Here is a 27334-nt window from a genome sequence, read left to right as displayed (position 1 = left end):
GTTTAAGTCAACACCCAGCACCAGTAACACAGGGCTGGTCAGTTGCCGATGTCAAATAGGGGCCCAAATAGCATAGGTACCTATGGAAAGTAGGGGTGCTCCGGTTCCAGTCTGCTAAGTACATCCGTCCTCGGGAACCAGACCAGGGGTTTTTGTAGAGCACTGGTGGGGGGGGTTCCCAAACAGGCACACAAAATACACCCTCGGCGGCACGGGTGTGGCCGGGGCCAGTGTGCAAACAAGGAATCGGGTTTTGTGTTGAAATCAATGGAGGGACCCGGGGGTCACTCTGGCAGGCAGAGCACAGGGGGCTTCTGGGGCCAGCCACCGACTGGGCAAGGAGGAGGGTCGCCTGCAGGTCACTCCTGCACCGGTAGTTGGTTCTTCTCGGGGCTGCGGTTGCAGTGCTTCTTCCAGGTGTCGGGTTCTTTGTTACTGGGCAGTCGCGGTCAGGGGGTTACTCTTGGGTGTTTCTGCAGGTGTCGTCGTGGGTGTGCAGGGAGGTCGTCTCAGGGTGGACACGTCGTTGGAGTCGTCTGAGGGTCCTCTCTGCGGTGTTGGTTTCTCTGTACACGGACCGGGGCCCCGGGTGCAGATTGGTGTGGACTCACGCTTCAAGAGTGAGGTGAGAGTCCCTTTAAAGATGGTTTCTTCTTTGTTGCTTTGGACAGGCCTTAAAGCCCTAAGGCAGGGTACACTATACCACAGGTGAGGGCTGGCTACATGAGCAATATGCCCCTACAGCAGAGGTCTTCAAACTGGGGGGGCCTCAAGTGATCCCGGGAGGGCGCCAGGCTCTGGCCAAATGAAGCACTATATAGATAACAGGGTTTTGTTTTAAGCAGAAGCATGTTATTGCATTTTCAAAAAAGTAACATTACTTAACTCCAATTTTTAAATAGGTTTAGACATATTTAAACATTGTCATCTTTATAAAATAATTGTGAAAAATTCTGAGGGGGGGCCATTGACTTTGTATTTTTCAACTGGGGGGGTGGGGGCGCTGCATTAAAAAGTTTGGAGACCACTGCCCTACAGTGTCTAAGTCCATTCTTAGAAATTGTAAGTATAGTGTGGCCATATTAAGTATAGGGTCTGGGAGTTTGTCAAAATGAACTCCTCAGTTCTATAATGGTGACACTGAATACTGGGAAGTTCAGTATGAAACTTCTCAGAATAATAAACCCACACTGATGCCAGTGTTGGCTTTATGACAAAATGCACACAGAGGGCATCTAAGAGATGCTCCCTTTATTTTACCCAATCCATTCAGTTTAGTTTAGTTTAGGAGATTTATAGAGCACATGGCTACCAAAAGGCCTCCCAACGCTAAAAAGGTAAGTGAGAGCTCAAAGCAAAAACCCAGGGAAAACTATGATGAGAATATGATGAGAATAAGAAAATCTTCAGTTTCTTACGAAAAGGTAGTTCCAGATGTTCTTGTTGGAGTTCTAAGGGGAGGGAGTTCCGAGAAGTGTGGAGCTTTAACTAAGAAGGAGCTGCCTCCCCATATAGTTCTCTTGAATCGAGGAGCGTGAACCAGCAGTCCTTGCTGGGACGTAAAATAAAGTGTTTTGCCTAAGAAATTTGGGACCCTTGTTAGGAAGGACTTTGTGTGTCATGCTTAGGGCCTTAAAGTTAATCCGTTGCTTTATGGGTAGCCAGTGAAGGGAGACTAAAGCAGGTTTAGCTTTTATTTGTCTGGGTGTATTCTTGAGTAAACGCGCGGCCGCATTTTGCACTACCTGCAGTCTCCTTATCACTGAGCCAGGGGAGCTGAGAAACAAGGAATTACAATAATCCAGTTGTGACATTATGAGGGCCTGAATAAGAAGTCTCCTGGCAGGAAAAGGCAGAAGATTGAGAATTTTCCTCATAGTTCTTAAGAGGCGATCTTTTTGGATTGCAGGTCCATCATAAGGCGACGGTCTAGCCAGAAGCCTAGGCTCTTTCTATGTTCTTTACGGGGCGGAAGATTTTTAAAATCCTCTGGAAGTAGTGTCCGAGTTGGAGAGGGCGTAGTTGCCCACAATCATTACTTCTGACTTTCCATCATTAAGTTTAAGTTTAGACTCAGTCATCCATTTGGCCACATTCACCAGACAGGATGAAAGGTTCGATTGAGAGGTATTCTTAGCGTTAGAAAGTGACACCACCAGCTGTGTATCATCAGCATATGAGACCAAGGAGAGGCTGTGGGGTTCCACAACTTTGGCCAGAGAAGAGAGATAGATATTAAAAAGTGTGGTGCTCAACGAGGAGCTCTGGGTAAAACCGCAGGTGAGGGAACAAGTATTATACAAAAAACGAGCGGTCAAGTACTTGAAAGGTTCAATCCTTCAGGAATGAAGAAAACCAGCTCAATACTGTGCCTTCCATTCCTATAGCAGAAAGTCTTTGAAGGAGAATGTTATGATCCACAGTGTCAAATGCAGCACTGAGATCTAACAGGATAATAGCTGCATGCCCACCATGATCTGACAGTTGGCGGGCATTTTCCATGACTACTAGTAAGGCTAATTCTGTGCTGTGTTGGGGCCTAAGTCCCATATGAGAGGGGTGCAGAAGTTTGTGATCTTCAAGGAAGCATTTTAGCTGATTTTTGATGTGCTTTTCCATTATCTTAGACAGAATAGGGAGAAGAGCAATAGGCCTGTAGTTGCTCAGCAGCATGGGGTCGAGTTTAGGTTTCTTCAGCAAGGGCTTAACAACAGCATGTTTGAGAGATTGAGGTATAGATCCCGAGGTTAAGAAATGGTTACGAATGCTAGTCAATATAGGAGATATTATATTGGAAGCCAACGCTAGAGTAGGAGGAGGGGCGGGGTCAATGGGGGATCCTGATTTTATACTATACAGGTAGTTGGTGACAAGCGCCTCCGTCAGAGGCTGAAAGACTGCAAGCGAAACCAGTGAAACCTGGGAATCTATATGCAAATAACAGTCTAGTTCTTGACCAGAATTGACCGGGAAGGGGTAATAGATGTCAATGATCTTTTTCTGGAAAATTACTAAGCTCAGTGAAGCCCTCTGTAGGAGGATCACCAGAGGAGATATGAGTAAGTTCTTTAAGGATCCTAAAAATCTCTTTCTGGGAGTTTGCAGATTGTTCTATTCCAGCGCTGTAAAATATCGATTGAGCCGATTTAATTCCCTCATGATAGGTTCTGATGGCTACCCTGTATTGTTTTTTTTAGGAAATGCTGTAATCTGTTCTCCACCTTCTCTCTAGCTTCTTACACACTTTTTAAAAAAAAATTTTTTTTTACGACAATTGAGAAGTAAACCAGGGTTTGGCCTTATGATTGGTCCTTCTAATAGTCGTCTTAACAGGAAGGAGAATAGGGAAGTAGAGACCCAGTTATTAATATTTTCTGTGAAGCCAATGCTGTGCTCATCATAGTTAAAAGATGAGAGGTGAAGAGTATCCTGCCAACTCCTTGTATCCAATTTTGACCACTGGCGGGAAGTTGACTTTATGGGAGGTTGGTGATGAGTATTCCAGAAAAGGTGAATGTTGCGTTGCGAGTTAAAATAAGAACAAACGATCACAACCTGGAATGTCTAGAGGAGTAGTAGAGCATTTCATGGAATTCTTGTGAATAATGGCAATACCTCCACCCCTTGCCCTGGGGTCTATCTAAGCAGATAATTGAATAGTCCTGCAGGACTGACTGGCCTGTGCCAGCCTGCCACTGAGAGACGAGTTTCTGACCCCCTGGGGTGAGAGCCTTTGTGCTCTCTGGGGCCAGAAACAAAGCCTGAACTAGGTGGAGGTGCTTCACACCTCCCCCCCTGCACGATCTGTAACACCTAGCAGTGAGCCTCAAAGGCTCAGGCTTCGTGTTACAATGCCCCAGGGCACTCCAGCTAGTGGAGATGCCCAGCCCCTGGACAAAGCCCCACTTTTGGCGGCAAGCCCAGAGGGATAATTAGGAAAAACAGGGAGGAGTCACAATCTCAGCAAGGACCACCCCTAAGGTGTCCAGAGCTGAAGACGTGCCCTCCTTGCAGAATCCTCTATCTTGGTTTGGAGGAAAGGGACCAAAAGGGATAGGAATGTGCTCCCCTCCAAAAAGGGAGTGAGCACAAGGAGGGTGTAGCCACCCTCAGGGACAGTAGCCAATGCCCCCAGCCCTAACGGCCTGTCTCCTGCTTCAGAGAACCTGCAGAAGAAAGGTGACGCGTCCTGCAGGCCCAGCGACCTCTGAATAACCTCCAGAGGACTGCCTGCATCACAGAGGATGAAGAACTCCCATGGACAGCGGCTGTGTCCAAAGAAGAAACCTCTTCTAAAGGACTCCCACCTCACTCCAGAAGCTTGAGTCCTAACCACTCTGCACCCAACACCCACAGCCCGAGTCCAGATGGCCCAACCGACCAGTTCTTACCTTCTGATGTGTGCTCGTTTTGAGCCACTTCACAACTGCACACTTCAACTGCTTACTCTGAAGACAGTCTTTCTTCTATCTATCACCTCTGCCCAAAGAGTGAGTGAGCTGCAAGCTCTTTCTTCGAAGCCACCTTTAATCACCATCCATTATGACAAGGTGTTGCTTCGTACTAGGACTTCCTTCCTACCTAAGGTGGTCACGCCCTTTCATGTAGGCCAATCCACCACTTTGCCTACTTTTTATGCACATCCACCCTTCTAAGGAAGAGAGACTCCACCGTCTGGACACAAAAGGAGCGTAGGCGTTCTGTCTTGATTGTACCAAAGAGTTGCAGGTGGATGATCAACTCTTTCGGTTATGTGGCTGCAAAGAAAGGTCGGGCTGTACAGAAAAAAACAAAATCTCTAGATGGGTTGTTCTCTGCATTAAAATGTTCTAAGCATTGGCTAAAAAGCAACCTCCTGAGCTCACTCTACTAGAGCAACAGCTGCAACCACTGCATTATCACGCAGAGTTGCGATCCTGGACATCTGCCTGGCAGCATGGGCGTCCTTTCACATGTTTACCAAACACTGCTGCCTTGGCAGTCCGGTCCGAAGGGAAGGGTACTTTACCTGTTTGGTCCTGCAGAACTTCCTAGTATAATCTTGGTTCGCAGACCGTCCTCCAGGGGTGACATTGCTTGGGTATCTATTCTAAGGTAAGGAATCTGCAACTAGAAGTCTCTATCAGATGAACAAGTTACTTACCTTTAGTAACAAATGATTTGGTAGAGGCATATTCTAGTTGCAGATTCCTTACCGAACCACCCATCCTCCCCGCTCTGCAAACTGATTTCTAGGGAACTAGAAGTCTCTATCAGATGAACAAGTTACTTACCTTTGGTAACAAATTATTTGGGAGAGACATATTCTAGTTGCAGATTCCTTTCCGACCCACCCATCCTCCCCACTCTGCCAACTGATTTCTGGGGACATGGACTTCCTTTTTAGGGCCCTAGTTCTGGCGCACCAACGTCTGTGTTCTTCATGGCTTCACGCTTCTGACGTGGAAAGTTGTGAAAAGAAACAGACGTCAGTGTGCCGCAGTGGCAACTATATATGACCCATGTCGCCAATGATAGATATGGAGTCGACCAATGCCACCTAACGGCGCACAGGCGTACTGCTTGAATAAAAATCTTCGGATCCAGACTGACACTTTGGGGAAATTCTAAGGTATGGAATCTGCAACTAGAATATGTCCCACCAGATAATTTTTTACCAAAGGTAAGTAACTTGTTCGTCAGGTCCATAGGGACAGATACTACGCCTGTTTGGTCCTGCTGGACTTGCTTGCTTGAAATTGATTTTCAGATCTACCTCCGGGGATGGTATTGCTTAAGTATCTATTTAGTGGTAAATAATCTACAGCTAGAAGTCTCTGTCAGATGGGCAGGTTACTTGCTTTTTGTATTCTCTTAACTAGTAGAGACTAAATCTGACAGCTCATTCCTTACTGACCCACCCATCAACTCCACCAACAAATTTCTTGGGGCAGGGACTTCCCTTTCAGGGCCCTAGTTTTGAAGCAGCAGTGGTCAATGTTCTTCATGGCTCTGCACTTCTTGCATGTAAAGTCACGAAAAGAAACTGACGTCGGCATGCCGGGGTGGCTCCTACGTAGGAACCGCAACATAATTTCTGGTGCGAACAACACTGACGATGGACGCAAAGCCAATCGGCACCACCTACTGTCGCTCAGGGGTAACTCACGAAAATCTTCCGAATCCAGTTTGACGCCTAGGGAGAGTTCAAAGTTAAGGTATCTGCAGCTATATGTAGTCTCTACCAGGTGAGGCATTAACAAAGGTAAGTTATTTGTCCGTTTAGGTGCAGATGCCTAAGCGACCTACCCATCCTTCCCGTTTTGCGAACAATTTTCTAGGGTCAGGGATGACCCCTTTCAGGGCCCTAGTTAGTCACATCAGTGGTCGGTGCACTTCATGGGTCTGTGCTTCTGGCTTGGGAAAATGTGAAAGTAACTGACGTCAACATGCCTGGGTGGTGCCTATGTAGGTATTGCAATGGCACTTCAGTGCCGATGACTCGTTAGAAGCCGATCGTTGCCTCCTACTGGCCTGCAGGGGTACTGCTCACAAAAAAACTTCCAGATCCAGCCTGACTGGGGAAATTCTAAGGTGAGGACTACCAGATAAAGCGTTACCGAAAGTAAGTAACGTGGGCTTCAAGGTGGTTAGTACTCTGTATCAAAATTTGCTACACATTAGCAAAGAATCATACCTCAGAAGGCTTGAGCTCCTTCCACCTGGGACAAGGCTGTTAGCACTACATTAGCACTCAGAGTACCTGTCTTGGACATCAGTTCACACAGTCACGAACCACTACTAACTTGATAGCTAGTTCCAGCAGGAGGGCCACTTCACCTGGTGTTGTCCTGCAAGACTTTTTGGTTTGAACCATTCCACAAACCCTCCACCAGGGGATGCTCTGCTTTTGTACCTATACACAAGGTGATGAACCTGCAGTTAGAAGTATCCATAAGAAAAATAAGTTATTTGCCTTCAGTAATGCTCTTTCTGGTGAATACTCTAACTGCAGATTCCTCTCCAGCCCTTCAACCTCCCATTCTGTGGAGCAGACTCTTTACTTCATCCTTAAAAAGGTCCCAATTTAGTGATCTGCACTATGTCATATCTGATTAAGAGCTATGCGTCCAACAGTGCAGACAGAATTCAGATTGAATATCCACTTGAAAGATCAGTGGCTTATTCTTTAGCATCACTTGTTACTTATGAAAGCATTTTTGTGAATATTCAGTTACTGTAAATTGTAGTGTCTTACTTGTACTTGTATCAGATGGGTGTTTGTTTAGCTCAAGGTCTGGCTAGCTGACATCGTGTATGTTTGCCCACAATATGATCACCAACAATTATTTTTATTCTTTAGAATAAATATTGATGAAACGTTGTATGTAGCTTAGCTGTAGGAAAATCTCACTTCTTATTTTATTTAGTGTTTCCTCTGTTTCACTTTTTTCATTTCACAGTGAGCTATGATGTGACTTCAGCACGAGATATGTTGTTGTTGGCGTGCTCTCAGGACGAACAGAAGAAATGGGTCACACATTTGGTAAAGAAAATTCCTAAGGCCCCACCTACAGAATTTGTACGGGCATCTCCAAGAACAGTATCTAAGAGATCTACTGCAAATCAGTCCTTCCGAAAAGCTGTCAAAAATGCATCTGGAAAAGCCAGGTAACCATTACATTTAATGCTATTGTTATCTCTTATGTATAATGCTATAGACATGCACACCACCCACCATGTTTTGCTGTTGATAGTCAAATTTTTCCTTTCCCATTGGCAAAATGGTGTGTTGAGCATGGTAGGCAGCAGAAGCTGTGCGTTGTGCATTCATCTGTAAACCACAATTGTTGAAAAATTCAAATGTTCTTGACAGAAATTGCAATTTTGAAAAATACTATTTTAAACAGCCAAATATGCAAAAGTTTCAACTCTGAAAAAATCCGTCCTGCACCTTAGACAAATGCTGTTCTTGATCTTTTTCAAATGCTTTTACTGAAAAGATTTAAATCAAACCAGAAATTTAAAATTCTACAGTCATGCCAAGTTTAGCTTTAATTTGTTTAGTTCTTTTTACTGTAACTGTATGCAAAACGTGGAGATAAAATGGAAAATATCTCCCACCTTCTCCTCTTAACTTTTTTCCCTGGAAAGAATTGTATCAAAAATGCCATAGTAGCACAGTTGCTTATGTTAGGAAAGTGCCTAATGTAGCGCAGATCTGTCTATATGATCCTAGATTCTAGTCAAATAAAAAAATGCCTTTTCAATGAAAAGTACGCCTGCACCATACCTTACAGTGGGAACTGCCACTTAGTAAATGAGTTGGTGTACTGTATTTGACAGATATTTCTGACTGTAGATTGTTCACCTTTTAAACAGTCCTAGGTGACAGACTGGATCCAGAAAACTATGTATTACTAACCGCATGTAGGCTTATGGTGCACCAGCCTCTCTTACAACTCTGTTCCGTCTCTGGGCATGGCCGCACAGCGCTTCATAAAAAGACCACCCCTGCTCACTGGCATTAGTTACTCCTTTTCCATGGTCTATGCTATAGATCTGGAGCTTCCGCTCCCACTGTGGGGCACTGTCCTATAGTTTCTGCAAACTTTTCAAGACAATAGTACGCAGGGATGTTTCCCCCAAAATGGCAGTACCGCACTTTGTGGAAACAGATGTCAGTCAGAGACTGGCACGTCATCTGCCTTTGGTCTCTCAGCACGAGACAGAACTCCAAGTCCTGTGACAAATGCACCTTGATGATTTTGAAAGCCTTCAGGGAGTAGAAAGGCAAACCCTTCATCGCCAAACCCATAAAAATGGGGATAGCCCTCTCTCATGAGGTCCACCTGGTCCAGGTCTTATTTGCCTTTGTCCAGGGTGAAGGTGAAAGAAGTTGTCGAAGCGCAAACACTAGTGGTCTAAGTAAGACCAAATAGCCACCTGATGGTCAATTTTGAGCTTGTTCTCAGTCTTCTGCAAAACCTGGTTCTGCAGCTGGTGTACCTGGAGTTCCCTGGATCATCGCCAAATCTGCAGTAGATTATTATCTTCAGAGACTAGGCTGCAGCTTCTCAAACTGGTTCTGAATCTCTCTTGTGTGTTATAGGGCCCCAACAAATCTATCATGGACTCTTGGTGGATTCTGCTCACAGGGCCTTCCCCAGCACTGACTATCTCATTAAGACCAGCCCTGGAGGTGGCATTTGCTGATTCTGGTCCAGCTTCAGTGGTGTATCCAGAACAGGCTTCAGACACAGCTTGCCCTGTGTTGTGCTATACTGTCACCATGGTGTGAGCCCCAGATGTAGGATGTGTGTGTTCTCTTCCTTTGCCTTGCATACAGTACTTCAGAAGAATGGACACTTAATTTTGGTTCTGACTCTAATGTGAATAAAGGTCTAAGCAGATTCCACATAATGACAAGAAGGCAGATAATTTGGTCTCCCCCTCATTATACTGACGCTGCCATTACATTTAGAAAGGCAGTGGCTTAGACAGTTAGCTGGAGAGTAAGTAGATTCACCTCTGGGTCTCCATTGAGAATAGTGCCTTTTTTGTGATTCTGTGACTCTACCTGCTTGTGTATTCTCTGTCTGGGTCAGACTGACAGTTTGGCTGTTTGTGAATCTCCTCTAGACAGTGACACAAAGGAAGCTGGGGTTTAGCCTGCTGTAGGATGTTGGCTCTGTATATACTATCTCAAAGTAAGAGATAGTGTGCACAGAGTCCAAGGGTTCCCCTTAGAGGTAAGATAGTGGCAAAATTAGGTAATTCTAATGCTCTATTTTGTGGTAGTGTGGTCGAGCAGTAGGCTTATCAGAGGGTAGTGTTAAGCATTTGTTGTACACACACAGGCAATAAATGAGGAACTCATGCAAAAATCAACAGTTCCTGGGGGAGGTAAGTAATGGCTAGATTGTGAGGTAAGTAAGACACTTACAAGTCTCAGTTCCTAGGCATAGGCAGCCCACTGTTGGGGGTTCAAGGCAACCCCAAAGTTACCACACCAGCAGCTCAGGGCCGGTCAGGTGCAGAGGTCAGAGGTGCCCAAAACACATAGGTGCCTATGGAGATCAGGGGTGCTCAGGTTCCAGTCTGCCAGCAGGTAAGTACCTGCTTCCTCGGGGGGCAGACCAGGGGGGTTTTGTAGAGCACTGGGGGGGACACAAGTAGGCACACAAAACACACCCTCAGCGGCACAGGGGTGGCCGGGTGCAGTGTGCAAAACAGGCGTCGGGTTTTGTATTGATTTCAATGGAGGGACCCGGTGGTCACTCTAGCGGTGCAGGCAGGCACGGGGGGGGGCTTCTCTGGACAGAGGGTCGCCTGGGGGTCACTCCTGCACTAAGGTTTGGTTCCTTCAGGTCCTGGGGGCTCCGGGTGCAGTGCTTGGTCCAGGCGTCTGGTCCCTTGTTACAGGCAGTCGCGGCCAGGGGGAGCCTCTGGATTCTCTCAGCAGTCGTCGTTGTGAGGGTCCAGGGGGGTCATCTCAGGCTACTCACGGGGTTGCGGTCGCCGGGGAGTCCTCCCTGTGGTGTTGGTTCTCTGGCTCTCGAGCCGGGGGCGTCGGGTGCAGAGTGTGAAGTCTCATGCTTCCCTCACATGGCACTTCCCTCAGAGTGCCATGCCCACCTCACACTGCCTGTGGCATAGGTAAGTCATCCCGCTAGCAGGCCTTACAGCCCTAAGGCATGAGCACTATGCCCCTACAGTGTCTAAGCAAAACCTTAGACATTGTAAGTGCAGGGTAGCCATAAAGAGTATATGTCTGGGAGTTTGTCAAATACTAACTCCACAGTTCCATAATGGCTACACTGAAATCTGGGAAGTTTGGTATCAAACATCTCAGCACAATAAATGCACACTGATGCCAGTGTGGAATTTATTGTAAAATGCACCCAGAGGGCATCTTAGAGATGCCCCCTGAATACCAGTCCGACTCCTAGTGCTAGGATGACCAGTTTCTGCCTCATCCCTTTTGTTACACCACCCCAGGGCATCCCAGCTAGTGGAGATGCCCGCCCCTCCGGCCACTGTCGCCACTTTTGGCGGCAAGGCTGGAGGAGATAATGAGAAAAACAAGGAGGAGTCACCCACCAGTCAGGACAGCCCCTAAGGTGTCCTGAGCTGAGGTGACCCCTGCCTTTAGAAATCCTCCATCTTGAGATTGGAGGACTCCCCCAATAGGATTAGTGATGTGCCCCCCTCCCCTCAGGGAGGAGGCACAAATAGGGTGTAGCCACCCTCCAGGACAGTAGCCATTTGCTACTGCCCCCCAGGCCTAAAACGCACCTCTAAATTTAGTATTTATGGGCATCCCAGAACCCAGGAAATCAGATTCCTGCAACCTGAAACAAGGAGGACTGCTGACCTGAAAGCCCTGCAGAGACGACGGAGAAGACAAGTGCTTTGACCCCAGCCCTAACGGACTGTCTCCTGACTCAAAGAAAACTGCACAGCGACACATCCGACAGGGACCAGCGACCTCTGATGCCTCAGAGGACTGCCCTGAAATCCGAAGGACCAAGAAACTCCTGAGAACAGCGGCACTGTTCACCTACAGCAACATTTTTGCAACTTTCTAACAACTTTTAAAGAACTGCCGGAAGCGTGAGACTTCACCCTCTGCACCCGACGCCCCTGGCTCGAGCTCCAGAGAACCAACACACCAGGGAGGACTCCCAGGTGACTGCGACCTTGTGAGTAACCCAAGACTACCTCCCTGGACCCCCACAGCGACGCATGCAGAGAGAATCCAGAGGCTTACCCTGACCGCGACTGCCTGTAACAAGGAACCAGATGCCTGGACCAAGCACTGCACCCGCAGCCCCCAGGACCAGAAAGAACCGAACTCCAGTGCAGGAGTGACCACCAGGCGACCCTCTCCCTAGCCCAGTCGGTGGCTGGCCCGAGTAGCCCCCCTGTGCCCTGCTTGCACCGCTAGAGTGACCCCCGGGTCCCTCCATTGATTTCTATTACAAACCTGACGCCTGCATTGCAGACTGCACCCGGTCGCCCCTGTGCCGCTGAAGGTGCATTTTGTGTGCCAACTTGTGTTCCCCCCCAGTGCTCTACAAAACCCCCATGGTCTGCCTTCCGAAGACGCAGGTACTTACCTGTTGGCAGACTGGAACCGGAGCACCCCTGTTCTTCATAGGCGCCTATGTGTTTTGGGCCCTGCTTTGACGTCTGCACCTGACCGGCTCTGTGTTGCTGGAGCGGTGACTTTGGGGTTGCCTTGAACCCTCAACGGTGGGCTAGTCTATGCCCAAGAACTTGAACTTGTAAGTGCCTTAATTACCTGAAAAACTAGCCAATACTTACCTCCCCCAGGAACTGTTGATTTTTGCACTGTCCACTTTTAAAATAGCTTATTGCCATTTTAACTAAAACTGTGTATGTTATTGCTCTAATTCAAAGTTCCTAACTTACTTGTGTGGAGTACCTTGCATTTTATGGTATTTACTTCAAATCTTGTGGTTCTAAAATAAATTAAGACAATATATTGTTCTATTTAAATACTATTGGCCTGGAGTTAAGTATTTGAGTGTGTGTTCCTCATTTATTGCTTATGTGTGAACAACAAATGCTTAACACTACCCTCTGATAAGCCTACTGCTCGACCACAAAATAAAGCATTGGAATTACCTAATTTTGCCACTATCTTACCTCTAAGGGGAACCCTTGGACTCTGTGCACACTATCTCTCACTTTGAGATAGTATATACAGAGCCAACTTCCTACACTTTTTATTTTAAAAATGTGTATCTTGTGTATGTTGGATTTTTGTGTGTTTTGGTCTTTTTTGATTTCGATAAATATTGCCTGTTTTTCCAAACTGGTGTGCTGTCCATTTTGTAGTGTTTTCACTGTGTTACTGTATGTGTTGGAACAAATATTTTACATATTGCCTTTGAGATAAGCCTGACTGCTTGTGCCAAGATACCAATTGGGGTGAGCAGGAGTTATCTAAGTGTGTACCTCCATTGCCCTGACTAGAGTGAGTGTCCATGCTTGGACAGAGTGCAAACTGGCTGACAACTAGAGACTCCATTTCTAACAAGCATGTATTATGGCTCCCTAAGGGACCCACTGTCAAACACATGCAGACTGCCACTGCAGAATGTCTGAAATGACGCAAACCATTTTGAAAACACAACATTGCACACGCCCTCATTCTGCATAGAATAAATGTAAGTCACCACTACAGGAGGCCTTACGAGCCCTAAGGCAGGGTGCATTATATTACAATTGAGGGCACGTCTACATGAGCAGATATGCTCCTGTGATATCTGTAGGAATGGGCCCCTTTTTGACACGGGCACCCCACTTTTTGATCACTGGTACTGAGTTTTTTTTTTTTTTTTACTGAAATGCTCTGGGTCCCTGCTAAAGTGGAGTAACTTTTTCTTCAAAGACATTTGCAGTGCAGCCACCTGGTCCGTGCAGCATACTTTTATGACCTATTATTGTTTTCGTTTGGGTATTGGATTGTTTTGGTTCACTTGTGTTTTCTTCAGCGTGATATATTGTTTCGTAAAAATGTTTTTCTTCACAAATAAATTTCACGATGCTGCAGTACTCTGAAGTGAATTTTTCTTTCATTAAATATGAGGAAAAAAGATCCATTGAATCAGTCTATATTTTCTGCTTCGGTACTGCGTCACCGTATTAGAGAGTGGGACAAAGACAACTGACAGTGAAGTAGTGTCCCAGCTACTAACTAGGAACTCCTCATCACTCCAAGTCCAGGTCTTTATCACCACAGTCCCGAACCCCTTAGACCCTTTCCTTCTATTTGCTTAGAAAATTGCTCCATGGACTTTCTTTCGTGGTGAAGCTAGATATTCCAGAAAGTTGTATGGGTAGCTTCCACCATTAAGTAATGTGGGAAAACATGGACGGTGTCCTATTGAATGAGTCTTTTTAACTAGAGATGGTGTAGGTTAAAAGTGTCCGTAAAATGGTTTGCTTACCGTGTATGAAATGTGACTAGAAAAACCTGCACTCTGAGTAATGAAGATTACCGGCAAGTCACTGGGATATTCACATCAGTAAATGTCCTAGTGTGTAGTTATAAAAAGTCGTGTTAACTCTGTTTTTTTGTCAGTGTTTTTTCCTTGTCTGACTCCTGTGTGTTTTTTTCCTTTCAGTTAACCTATGCATCCTTGTTGATTCTGGAGGCGTGGTGCTCAGAGGATCTGGGCCTTTTTACCTGCAGTGGGTGAAGCAGACAGCCTGTGGTTACTTTGACAGGAAAGCACAAGCCTCAGTTTTACAGCTGTTACTCTATCCTCCTTGCTTCGGCAGAAAACAAAAGCATGCCATGAGGGTGTTTTATTGCGAGATTCCCTACAGGTAGATTAGACTAAATATTACTGTGTAATGCAAGTAAAAGCAAATGAAGCTTAGTTACTTTTATGAAAAGGGTACTTACTTTTTTCAAAAAAAAAGTTCTGTGAGAAAGTCGGCCAATCATGCTGGAATACAGACAACTTTTCTCGCTGAGAAGAGAGAAACGGACTGTAGTACTACCGTGTGGAGGATGTGCAAGTGAATCAGTATCTTCACACCTGTGGAGGGAAGAAGAATGGAATCTCAGAATGAGAGGGAATGAAATCTTCATTGAACTTTAAGTTGTTGCTCTTGAAGGCTGCAAAATCAACACCCAGTTCAGGCACCAGAGAAATCACTTGATTTGTTGTGCCTTCAGTGTATAGTGCTTCATAGCCCATTCAAGAAATGGTGGGGGATGTTTAAATATCCTTCATTATGCTTTTTAAAATACTGTGTAATCCCAAAACATTGAATATGGGAAGGGCAGACAGCATGTTTTTTACAAATCTATGCATATTTTTGCCAAGCAATGCTAAATGATGTTAATAATAGTGGCATTAAGAACTAACAATACACATCAAGCAAGTTTGTGAGTGTGTTTTGGGTACATAATTTCCTTACCTGTATATTGCCTTATAGTTTTTATTGACAAAGAACATTAAGTTAACAAACATATATGACATGTATGCACTGTTTGAATTTGTAAATTATTTTAAGAACATTTTTATTGGGATTTGAGTTGCCCATATAGTGCCTTCATGTGAGATGATAGTTTTACTGCCAAGCGAAAAAAGCATAGGAATATCAGAGACAGATATTTTCCTTGCGCTAACGCTTTTCTGTTCTTGTTTTAATTAAGTTTTAATTGGTTAATTTAAATTATATCAGATGCGAAAGGTTTCATGAATTTAATACAGTCTTTGAAATAAACTACCTGTTGTGATGAATTACGTTTCATTCGTAAGAAAATGTCTGCAGCACTGCAGACCGCAGAGAGCATTAAAGAAAAAATAAAAATAAACTAGAGATCTGAGACATTTTCCAGGCTCTAGATGATATAGGAATAATTATTGCTGTTAAGCTCTTGCTCTTTAGCAAGAGTTTATTCAAGATAGGGGCAAAGTGGTTTATTTTGTATTTTATTTTTTTAACCAAATACCTCCTCATTAATTTATAATGGCTTTGCTCTTTATGTATTAAGTAAATAAAAAGCACTGGAAAACTGATTCGTCTACTTGACGATTTGCATGTTTCAAGTGAGATTGAATGCCGCACTGGTGGATATGTCATAATAAACATATCTGTTATTAACGTTCACTAGTCTCTGTTGTTTTTGTGAGAAATTAAAATAATTCATACACGTTCCCTTTTTACTTTATATTTTTGACTAATAAAATACATATAGTTGCAGGTACATGTAAATGTTTTACTAACAGATCAATCTTACCTTATCTTCTACACCAATGAATGATTCAATCTGGGTGCATTATTGGTAACGGGTACAATTTTTTAAAGATTTTATTTCAATTTGTTCTTAACTGACAGGGTTCAACACTGATCTTTATCACATTTGGTTCACCTTTACAAATTAACTTGCTTTTATCTTTGTTGGTAGGAAGACATATTTGCCCAGAGCTAACGCTTATATATTTATGGATCAATTCTATTTATTTTATAGTCAAAGCAAAATGTTCATATAACAGCTGTCCTCCTACAACCCAGGGGCCGGCACCGTTAGTAAGGCACAGCTAGAATCCAAACTCTACAGAGCTGTCCGCCTACAACCCTGAGGCCGGCAGAATCATAAATGCACAGCTCGAATCAAAACCATACAAACATCCCATGGAACTATCCCCCACCCTCCTGACTTTTTCGCAAGATGTATTTGCAGTGACCTATGATTGCATTGTAGTGGCTTATGTTTTGAGTGAATGTGTTTCTGCAGTTAATGCTCAGGGTGGTGTTGGGCCTTCAGTGTCTGTGTCATGGGGAGCAAGAGCAGCAGTTTAAGATAAGTCGGCCAGGTCAAGTCATTGAATTCAGAGGACAGAATAGCGTTGTATCATGCGCTATGCACCTCATTATCTGAAAGAGACTTCTAGCTGCAGCTTCCTTACCTTAGAATTCCCTGGCGTCTGCTTCGAATCCGGAGTTTTTTGTGAGCAGTACCCTGCTCGCATGCCGTTGGACGGCATCTTTCGGATCCGCGTGCGTCGACCAGCTCCGCGTGCGTCGTCAGCGTCGTTGGAGTCGTCTGACGTCACGGTTGTCTATATAGACGCCGTCTCGGCGCGCGTACGTCGGTTCTTTTCCTTCCGTGCCGGTTAAGCACAGTTTTGGATAGAGCTACCCTCCTTCGACGGCTTGTCGGCTCTTTTTTGACTGTTTGGAGTCATGTCTTCGAGAAAGACAGGATTCAAGCCATGTGGTGCGTGTCATCGCACCATGTCGGTGACGGATCTGCACAGAGTTTGTCTTTGGTGCTTGGACAAGGACCGCGAGTCCACCTCGTGCTCCGATTGTCGGGCCATGGCGCCGAAGGCCTTGAGGGAGAGATCCCTTAAGCTTCTTGCGGCCCGACATTCGTCTTCGGTCGGCGCGACTCCGCGGAGGTCACGGTCTCGCAGTAGGAAGAGGTCGTGGCACCGCTCCCGGAGCCCCAAGTCCTCTTCCTCGCATTCGAGGTCATCGGAAGATAAGAGGCACAAGAAGAAGAAGAAGTCCAAGCGGACTTCGTCTTCGCCACGCCCGTCGACCGACGAAGCGTCTAGGGAACGTCGACGGTGCGAGCGCGGTTCTGCAGAGCTGTTGCCAGGGTCGACTCCGCGTCTTCCCCCTTTTCCGGGGACCAAGTCGACCCGCTCAATGAGGCCATTCGTCTCGTCTTTGAGCGGGCTGTACCCTCGGGTGGGTCTTTGGGTCCCACAGGGTCAGCAGGGGCCCCTTCGGATTCGACGCCGGCGGCTTCGGCCTCGGCGCCGTTGGGGACCTCAGGATCCGATAACGGGTCTGGACCAGCACTGGTATCACACAGTCGACCTCCTTCGGCGCCGGGTCCGACGTCGACTATTCCGCCACTGGCGGCAGCCCCATCCTTATTCCGGATGATCCGGAGCCGGAGTGACGTCGACTTCCGACTTCGACGGAGCCGATTCGGCCCAGATCATTGTCTGGTCATTATTTGGAACAGCCAGATGCAGGAGAGGAATGGGAGGGGTCTGAGGACCCTTTAGAATCAGGATTGCAGCAGGACTGGTATGTGGATCTAGGGGAGGCCAGTGGACTGGGCACATCTCCAGATGCTGGTATGCTCTCTCCTCCTAATGTGGCTACAGAGGAGGGGGCTTCTTTCGCTATGGTGGTGCGTAGGGCAGCTGAGGTCTTGGACCTAGATTTGCCTACGGTGCCAGTCAGGACAAATATCCGGACAGAAGTGCTTCAGCCGGGGGTGTCAACATCGGAACCGTTGTTGCCCTTCAATGAGGCTCTTACAGACGTCCTTCTGGGTACGTGGTCCAAACCCAGCACAGGGGCTCCTGTGAATAGGACGGTCGGCCGCCGCCATAGACCCGCTCCCAGCGACCCTAGTTTCCTGATACAACACCCCACTCCTGAGAGCTTGGTTGTCCAAGCCTCTACTTCTCGTGGTGCCTTCCCTTCTGCTCCCCCGGATAGGGAATCCAAGAGGCTGGATCAGCTTGGGAAGAAGATGTTTTCTTCCTCCAGCCTGGCATTGAGGTCTGTAAACACCTCTTGCCTATTGGGCCGTTATTCCCATACTTTATGGGATACGGAGGGCGCAAGTGCTGCCCCAGGTCCCGGAGGGCGTACGGGACCCTCTCACCCAGGCGGTAAAGGATGGGAGAGATGCAGCCAAGTTTACAATCCGGTGTGGCTTGGACACGACCGACTCGCTGAGCAGAGCGATTTCATCGTCAGTGGCCCTTCGTCGCCACGTCTGGCTACGTTCTACTGGTTTTTCAGGGGATGTCCAGTCCAGCTTGATGGACATGCCCTTTGATGGCTCTCGCCTTTTTGGCGAAAAGGATGACTCCGCGCTTGAGAGGTTCAAGGATTCTCGAGCCACGGCCAGATCCTTGGGCCTTTCAACGCCGGCATGACAGCAGTCTGTCTTTTGCCCCTTCCGAGGCTTCGGGAGTGGCGTGGTGCCACGCCAGCCACAGTTTAGCCACCGTCCTCAGGCTTCACAGCATCCCGGAAGAGGACGTGGTCGTGGTACCATCAGACCCAGAGGGTCTGGCCAGAGGTCGACCGCCACACAGACCCCCTCCACTTTGCCCAAGCCCTCCTAGTGTGGTTCTGCGGGTTCACGTCCGTCCAGTTGAAGGGAGGATTCGTTTTCATCTCCCTCACTGGCTTTCCATCACCACGGACAAGTGGGTCCTGCAGATCAAAAGGAAGGGCTACTCCCTTCCCTTCCAGTCTTTCCCTCCTTCTATCCCTCCGACAAAGGAATGGCTGATGGAGGACCATTTAGCTTTGCTCCGTGAGGAAGTTACGGCTCTTTTGGCCAAGGGAGCCATAGAAAGAGTCCCGATATCGGAAGTAGGCAGTGGTGGTTATTCCCGCTACTTTCTGATTCCCAAAAAGAAAAAAGGCCTTCGCCCTATTTTGGATTTAAGAGACGTCAATCTCTTCCTCAAGAAGGAGAAATTCAAGATGCTCACTCTTGCTCAGGTTTTGTCTGCCCTAGACCAAGGAGACTGGATGGTAGTGTTGGATTTGCAGGATGTGTATTTCCATATTCCTATCCTCCCAGCCCACAGGCGTTACCTGCGGTTCAAGGTGGCCCAGGAGCACTTTCAGTTTACCGTGCTTCCTTTCGGTCTCACCAGTGCCCCTCGGGTGTTCACAAAGGTGATGGCGGTGGTGGCAGCTCATTTGAGCAGGTCAGGGATTTCAGTCTTCCCCTACCTGGACGATTGGCTGTTGAAGGCTCCTACGCCCCAGGCTCTCGTCACCCACCTCCAGACGACGGTGGACCTCTTGCATTCGCTGGGGTGCACTATAAATGTGCAGAAGTCACACCTGACTCCCTCTCAGAAGCTCTCGTTCATCTAAGCTGTTTTGGACACAGTGCAGTATCGGCCTTATCCTCCCGATTAGCGGGTTCAAGATATGATTCCGATGTTTCGGCCTCTATCCTGGATCTCGGTGAGACAGACTCTGAGGCTGCTGGGACTCATGGCTTCCTGCATCCTGTTGGTCAAGCATGCCAGATGGCGCATGAGGGCTCTGCAGTGGGACCTGAAGTTCCAATGGGCACAGCATCAGGGAAATCTTACCGACGTGGTTCAGATCTCGGAGAGGACTGCGGAAGATCTGCAGTGGTGGTTAGTGAACTGCGAGTGAGTCAAGGGCAGACCCCTCTCCCTTCCTCAACCAGATCTAACGGTAGTGACAGATGCGTCACTTCTGGATCGGGCGGCCATCTGGGGGAGGTGGAGATCAGAGGTCACTGGTCTCCGGCGGAATCTGGGCTCCACATCAACTTGTTGGAGCTTCGGGCGATCCGGCTAGCATTAAAAGCATTTCTTCCTGTTGTGAAAGGGAAGGTGGTGCAGGTGTTCATGGACAACACTACCGCAATGTGGTACTGCAACAAGCAGGGCGGTGTGGGGTCGTGGACCCTTTGTCAAGAGGCTTTACGCCTCTGGACATGGCTGGAACAGCAGGGCATGACCCTGGTGGTTCAACACCTGGCAGGTTCTCTGAACGCCAGAGCAGACGAACTCAGCCGAAAATGCTTAGAGGGTCACGAATGGTGTCTCTATCCGGAGGTGGCGCAAGGACTCTTTCAGCAGTCGGGAGAGCCTTGGTTAGATCTATTCGCCTCTGCAGAGAACGCGCAATGTCAGCAGTTTTGCTTGTTGTAGTTTCCAAGGGGGCTATCGCTAGCCGACACTTTTCGTCGAGAGTGGAGTTCAGGCCTCCTGTATGCCTTTCCGCCTATACCACTTCTGCCCAGAGTTCTCAAGAAAATCAAGAACGACTGGGCCTAAGTAATCCTTGTGGCTCTGAATTGGGCAGGGAGAGTTTGGTATCCAGAGCTTCTCAAAATGAGCATTGGTCCTCCAATCAGGCTGCCTCTTCGGGAGGATATTCTGTCGCAGCAGCAGGGGAAGGTTCTCCACCCGAACCTGTCAACTCTACGCCTTCATGCGTGGAGCTTGAGCGGCGACAGTTGATGGTTTATGACCTCCCTTCCGAGGTCTGTGATGTCATTCTGGCAGCCAGGCGTCCCTCAACTAAGTCGATCTACGCCTGCCGTTGGAAACGTTTTGTTTCTTATTGTTCAGAGAGGTCTATTGATCCTCTTTCTTCTTCTGTGTCTAACATCCTTTTGTTTATTTTGTCTCTCGCCCAGCCTGGTTCCTCCTTGGGGACTCTCAAGGGCTATCTTGCAGCCTTATCAGCTTTTCTTCAGTTGCCTGATCAACCATCTCTGTTTAAATCACCTATAGTACAGAGGTTTTTGAAAGGGCTTGTACATCTATTCCCGCCTGTGCCTTTCGTTATGCCCCAATGGGATCTTAATCTGGTTCTTACCTTCCTTATGTGTGCTCCTTTTGAGCCCTTGCATAACTGTCCTCTCCGGCTGCTCACTATTAAGACAGCCTTTTTGGTGGCAATTACATCTGCCAGGAGAGTGAGTGAGCTGCAGGCTTTATCTTCTAAACCTCCTTATCTAATGATCTATCCTGACAAGGTGGTGCTAAGAACTTGTGCCTCTTTTCTCCCCAAGGTGGTGACCCCTTTCCATCTGGGTCAAAATATCACCCTGCCCACCTTCTTTGCACCACCGCATCCTTCTAAGGAAGAGTAGCGTCTCCATCGACTGGACCCAAAAAGAGCGTTATCGTTCTACCTTGACCGCACTAAAGAGTTCTGGGTGGACGACCAACTCTTTGTGGGGTACATTGGTGCAAAGAAGGGTCGGGCAGTACAGAAACTATCTATTTCGCGCTGGATGTAGCGCGCTCTGTATAAAAATATGCTACATTTTGGCGAAGAAGCAGCCTCCTGAGGGCTTGAGAGCTCACTCCACTAGGGGGAAAGCTGCTACCACTACGTTAGCACGTGGCGTACCGGTGGTGGACATATGTCAGGCCGCAACGTGGGCTTCTTTACACACGTTTGCGAAGCACTACTGCCTGGATAGCCAGGTGAGAAGAGAGGGGCATTTTGCCCGCTCTGTCTTGCAGGACTTCCTTATATAAAATAAAATAAAAAAAGAAAAGAAAATCTCCTTCAGACCCACCGCCATGGGTTATAGCTTGGGTATCTATTCTAAGGTAAGGAAGCTACAGCTAGAAGTCTCTATCAGATGAACAAGTTACTTACCTTCGGTAACGAGGTATCTGGTAGAGACTCTATCTAGCTGCAGATTCCTTACACCCGCCCAAGCCTCCCCGCTCTGGGGAAATTTTTTCTCATGTGCATATGTGTATATATATATATATATATATATATATATATATATATATATATATATATATATATATATATATATATATATATATATATATATTTATATATATATATATATATATATTTATGTTCGATGGCATGTGTAGCTGCAGATTCACATGCTGTGCACATCCCGCCATCTAGTGTTGGGCTCGGAGTGTTACAAGTTGTGTTTCTTCAAAGAAGTCTTTTCGAGTCACGAGATCGAGGGACTCCTCCCATTTCGGCTCCATTACGCATGGGCGTCGACTCCATCTTAGATTGGTTTTTTTCCGCCATCGGGTTCGGACGTGTTCCTTTTTGCTCCGGGTTTCGAGTCGGAAAGTTAGTTAGAATCTCGGAAAAATCGTCGGTATTGTTTGCGTTCGGTATCGGGTTAGTTATAACAGATCGACACCGACTTTTAAAGAGCTCCGGTGGCCCTTCGGGGTTTTTTCGATCCCCCGTCGGGGCCTTTGTCGGCCCGGCCACGTGTTTCTTCAAGGCTGATGGAACGGACCCCATTCCGCTTCTGCCCAAAATGCCATAACAAGTATCCATATACAGATCAGCATCTGGTCTGTAACTTGTGTTTGTCGCCAGAACACAAGGAAGATACTTGTGAAGCCTGTTGAGCGTTTCGGTCCAGGAAGACACTAAGAGACCGAAGAGCAAGAAGACTGCAGATGGCGTCGGCGCCGACAGGACAAGGGCGTTTCGAGGAGGAAGAAGAAACCTTCTCCATCCAGGAATTGGACTCGGACGAGCTCGATCCCGAAGAAACGCCGAAAACCGTGAGTAAGACGTCGAAACATAAAACTCACGAGAAGACCACAAAAGCCCAGGGGACGCCACCGCCAACAGGCCATGGCTTAACCCGAAAAATAGGTGACCGAACATCGGCACCAAAAAAGGGCACGCTGGTGTCAAAGTCATCCGACTCCGGTCGAGATACCGCCACACAGCAATCTCGGGCCCGAGATAGCGGCTCCGAGCAAGTTCGGCACCGAGACAGCGGCACCGAAATGAGTCGGCACCGAGAGACAACGACGCCGAAAATAAAAAAGGTTTCGTCGGAACCGAAAAAAGTAGCCGAAAAGGTTTCGATACCGAAACATCCGGCCTCTCAACCGAAATCAAGTTCCTACACAGAGGAACAAGGACTGTCCTCACAAATGAAAATACATAGATTTGGACAGGAATTGGAGACAATGGAGCCAGACTACACCCAAAGAAGGCTCCACATCCAAAAAGAAACGGGGAAGATCAGCACTCTCCCTCCTATTAGAATGAAACGCAAACTTGCCTTCCAGGAGAAAGACAAGCAGCCACAGGCAAAAGTGGCTAAACAAGTAAGCCCGCCACCGTCTCCACAACGCTCGCCGCAACCATCACCGGTAGCCACTCCACCTATGATGCAATCCCCGACTCATACAGGGATGAGTCAAGATGACCCTGACGCGTGGGATCTTTATGATGCGCCAGTGTCAGATAATAGTCCTGACTGTTATCCAGCTAGACCGTCGCCGCCAGAAGATAGTAAAGCCTACGCACAGGTGGTGTCGAGGGCAGCAACATTTCATAATGTCAGCCTGCATGCAGAGCCCATTGAAGACGACTTTCTATTTAATACACTGTCGTCCACAAACAGCCAGTACCAGAGTCTCCCCATGCTACCTGGAATGCTAAAACACTCCAAACAAGTGTTTGAGGAGCCTGTAAAAGGAAGGGCCATTACTCCAACAGTGGAGAAAAAATATAAACCGCCACCAACAGACCCCGTGTACATCACACAACAGCTAACACTGGACTCAGTTGTAGTAGGGGCAGCTCGCAAGAGAGCGAACTCACATACTTCAGGAGATGCACCACCTCCAGATAAAGAAAGTCGAAAATTTGACACAGCAGGGAAAAGGGTGGCGGCACACAAACCAGTGGCGTATTGCAAACTCACAGGCTTTGTTGGCCAGATACGATAGGGCTCATTGGGACGAAATGCAACACTTTATAGAACATTTGCCCAAGGAGTTCCAGAAGAGAGCACAGCAAATAGTAGAAGAAGGACAGAGTATCTCCAACAATCAGTTACGGTCAGCAATGGATGCAGCAGACAAGGCTGCTAGAACTGTCAACACAGCAGTCACAATAAGGAGAAATGCATGGCTGCGTACATCAGGATTTAAACCAGAAATACAGCAAGCTGTGCTGAATATGCCATTTAACGGACAGCAGTTGTTTGGGCCGGAGGTGGACACTGCTATCGAAAAACTGAAGAAAGACACTGATACGGCCAAAGCCATGGGCGCACTCTACTCCCCACAGAGCAGAGGCACATTTCGAAAAACACAGTTTCGAGGGCAAAGCACAGAACCCACAACCTCACAAACAAGGCCCACTTATCAGAGCCAATATTTGCGGGAAAGTTTTCGGGGACAATATAGAGGGGGACAGTTCCAAAAAAGTAGAGGGAAGTTCCAAAGTCCCAAAACTCCACAAAACAAACAGTGACTTACACGTCACAAATCCCCAACACGTAACACCTGTGGAGGGGAGACTAACCAAGTTCTACAAACAATGGGAGGAAATAACAACAGATACTTGGATATTAGCAATTATCCAGCATGGTTATTGCATAGAATTTCTCAAATTCCCTCCAAATGTCCCACCGAAAACACACAATATGTCAAAACAACACATAGACCTTCTACAACTGGAAGTACAAGCGTTGTTACAAAAAGAAGCAATAGAATTAGTACCAGTTCATCAGAAAGGAACAGGAGTTTACTCTCTGTACTTTCTCATACCCAAAAAGGACAAAACTCTAAGACCTATATTAGATCTCAGAACGTTAAACACCTACATCAAATCAGATCACTTTCACATGGTGACATTACAGGACGTAATCCCATTGCTCAAACAGCAAGACTACATGACAACACTAGACCTAAAGGATGCATACTTCCATATACCAATACATCCTTCACACAGAAAGTACCTAAGGTTTGTATTCCAAGGGGTACATTACCAATTCAAGGTATTGCCATTTGGGATAACAACTGCGCCAAGAGTTTTTACAAAATGCCTGGCAGTGGTAGCTGCGCATATCAGAAGACAGCAAATACACGTGTTCCCATACCTAGACGATTGGCTAATCAAAACCAACATGCAAAAAAGGTGTTCACAACACACAAAGTATGTTATCGACACACTCCACAAACTAGGTTTCTCAATCAACTACACAAAGTTGCACATTCAGCCGTGCCAAACACAGCAATACTTAGGGGCGACAATCGACACAACAAAAGGGGTTGCCACTCCAAGTCCACAAAGGGTACAAGCTTTCCTCAAGGTAATACAGGTCATGTATCCAGAACAAAAAATACAGGTCAAGATGGTAATGAAACTACTAGGCATGATGTCCTCATGCATAGCCATTGTCCCAAACGCCAGATTGTACATGCGGCCCTTACAACAGTGCCTAGCATCACAATGGTCACAGGCACAGGGTCAACTTCTAAATCTAGTGTTGATAGACCGCCAAACATACACCTCGCTTCTATGGTGGAGCACCATAAACTTAAACCAAGGGCGGCCTTTCCAAGACCCAGTGCCTCAATACGTAATAACTACGGATGCCTCCATGATAGGATGGGGAGCTCATCTCAATCAACACAGCATCCAGGGACAATGGGACACTCAGCAAAGACAACTTCACATAAATCACTTAGAACTACTGGCAGTATTTCTAGCGCTAAAAGCATTTCAACCCATAATAAGGCAAAAACACATCCTTGTCAAAACAGACAACATGACAACGATGTATTATCTAAACAAACAAGGAGGAACACACTCAACTCAGTTGTGTCTTCTAGCACAAAATATATGGTATTGGGCGATTCACAACCACATTCGCCTAATAGCACAGTTTATTCCAGGGATTCAGAATCAGTTAGCAGACAATCTTTCTCAGGATCATCAACAGATCCTCAAATGGGAGATTCACCCCGAAATACTAAACACTTACTTCCAAAGATGGGGAACACCACAAATAGACCTATTTGCAACAAAAGAAAATGCAAAATGCCAAAACTTCGCATCCAGATACCCACAAGATCAGTCTCAGGGCAATGCGTTATGGATGAGTTGGTCAGGGATATTTGCATACGCTTTTCCCCCTCTCCCACTCCTTCCATATCTAGTAAACAAATTGAGTCAGAACAAACTCAAACTCATACTAATAGCACCAACTTGGGCAAGACAACCTTGGTACACAACACTACTAGACCTCTCAGTAGTGCCTCATGTCAAACTACCAAACAAACCAGATCTGTTAACTCAACACAAACAACAGATCAGACACCCAAATCCAGCATCGCTGAATCTAGCAATTTGGCTCCTGAAATCTTAGAATTCGGACACTTAGACCTTACACAGGAATGTATGGAGGTCATAAAACAAGCTAGGAAACCAACCACTAGACATTGCTATGCAAATAAGTGGAAAAGATTTGTTTATTATTGCCACAATAATCAAATCCAGCCATTACACGCATCTGCTAAAGACATTGTAAGCTACTTACTACATTTGCAAAAGTCAAAGCTAGCTTTTTCATCCATTAAGATACATCTTACCGCAATTTCAGCTTATCTGCAAATTACACACTCAACTTCATTATTTAGGATACCAGTCATTAAAGCATTTATGGAAGGCCTAAAGAGAATTATACCACCAAGAACACCACCAGTTCCTTCGTGGAACCTCAACATTGTCTTAACTCGCCTCATGGGTCCACCCTCCGAACCTATGCACTCATGTGAAATGCAATACTTAACATGGAAGGTTGCATTCCTAATTGCTATCACATCTCTAAGAACAGTAAGTGAGATACAAGCATTTACCATACAAGAACCATTTATTCAGATACACAGGCATAAAGTAGTCTTACGAACAAATCCTAAATTCTTACCAAAAGTCATATCACCGTTCCACTTGAACCAAACAGTAGAACTACCAGTGTTCTTTCCACAGCCAGATTCTGCAGCTGAAAGAGCACTACATACATTAGACATCAAAAGAGCGTTAATGTACTACATTGACAGAACAAAACTAATTCGAAAAACAAAAGAATTATTAATTGCTTTCCAAAAACCTCATACAGGAAATCCAATTTCTAAACAAGGCATTGCTAGATGGATAGTTAAGTGCATTCAAACCTGTTATCTTAAAGCAAAAAGAGAACTGCCTATTACACCAAAGGCACATTCAACTAGAAAGAAAGGTGCTACCATGGCCTTTCTAGGAAATATTCCAATGATCGAAATATGTAAGGCAGCTACATGGTCTACGCCTCATACATTTACCAAACACTACTGTGTAGATGTGTTAACGGCACAACAAGCTACAGTAGGTCAAGCAGTACTACGAACATTGTTTCAAACAACTTCAACTCCTACAGGCTGAACCACCGCTTTTGGGGAGATAACTGCTTACTAGTCTATGCACAGCATGTGTATCTGCAGCTACACATGCCATCGAACGGAAA

General features: G+C 46.5%; 1 protein-coding gene across 1 annotated transcript in view; it reads left to right on the top strand.

Annotated features, from left to right (window-relative positions):
* ROCK1 (Rho associated coiled-coil containing protein kinase 1) overlaps positions 1 to 15323 on the top strand; it is a 1374854-nt gene extending 1359531 nt beyond the window's left edge. The window contains exons 32-33 of the mRNA XM_069219991.1: positions 7443 to 7650; positions 14139 to 15323. Coding sequence (XP_069076092.1) covers positions 7443 to 7650; positions 14139 to 14142 — 212 coding nt within the window. The 3' untranslated portion in view covers positions 14143 to 15323. The remainder of the gene's footprint in view (positions 1 to 7442; positions 7651 to 14138) is intronic.
* Positions 15324 to 27334: the final 12011 nt, after the last annotated feature.

This window comes from Pleurodeles waltl, chromosome 2_2 (assembly GCF_031143425.1).
Source record: "Pleurodeles waltl isolate 20211129_DDA chromosome 2_2, aPleWal1.hap1.20221129, whole genome shotgun sequence".
NCBI lineage: Eukaryota > Metazoa > Chordata > Amphibia > Caudata > Salamandridae > Pleurodeles > Pleurodeles waltl.
Note: the sequence above shows the minus strand (reverse complement) of the source record. Positions and strands in the feature narration are given on the sequence as shown.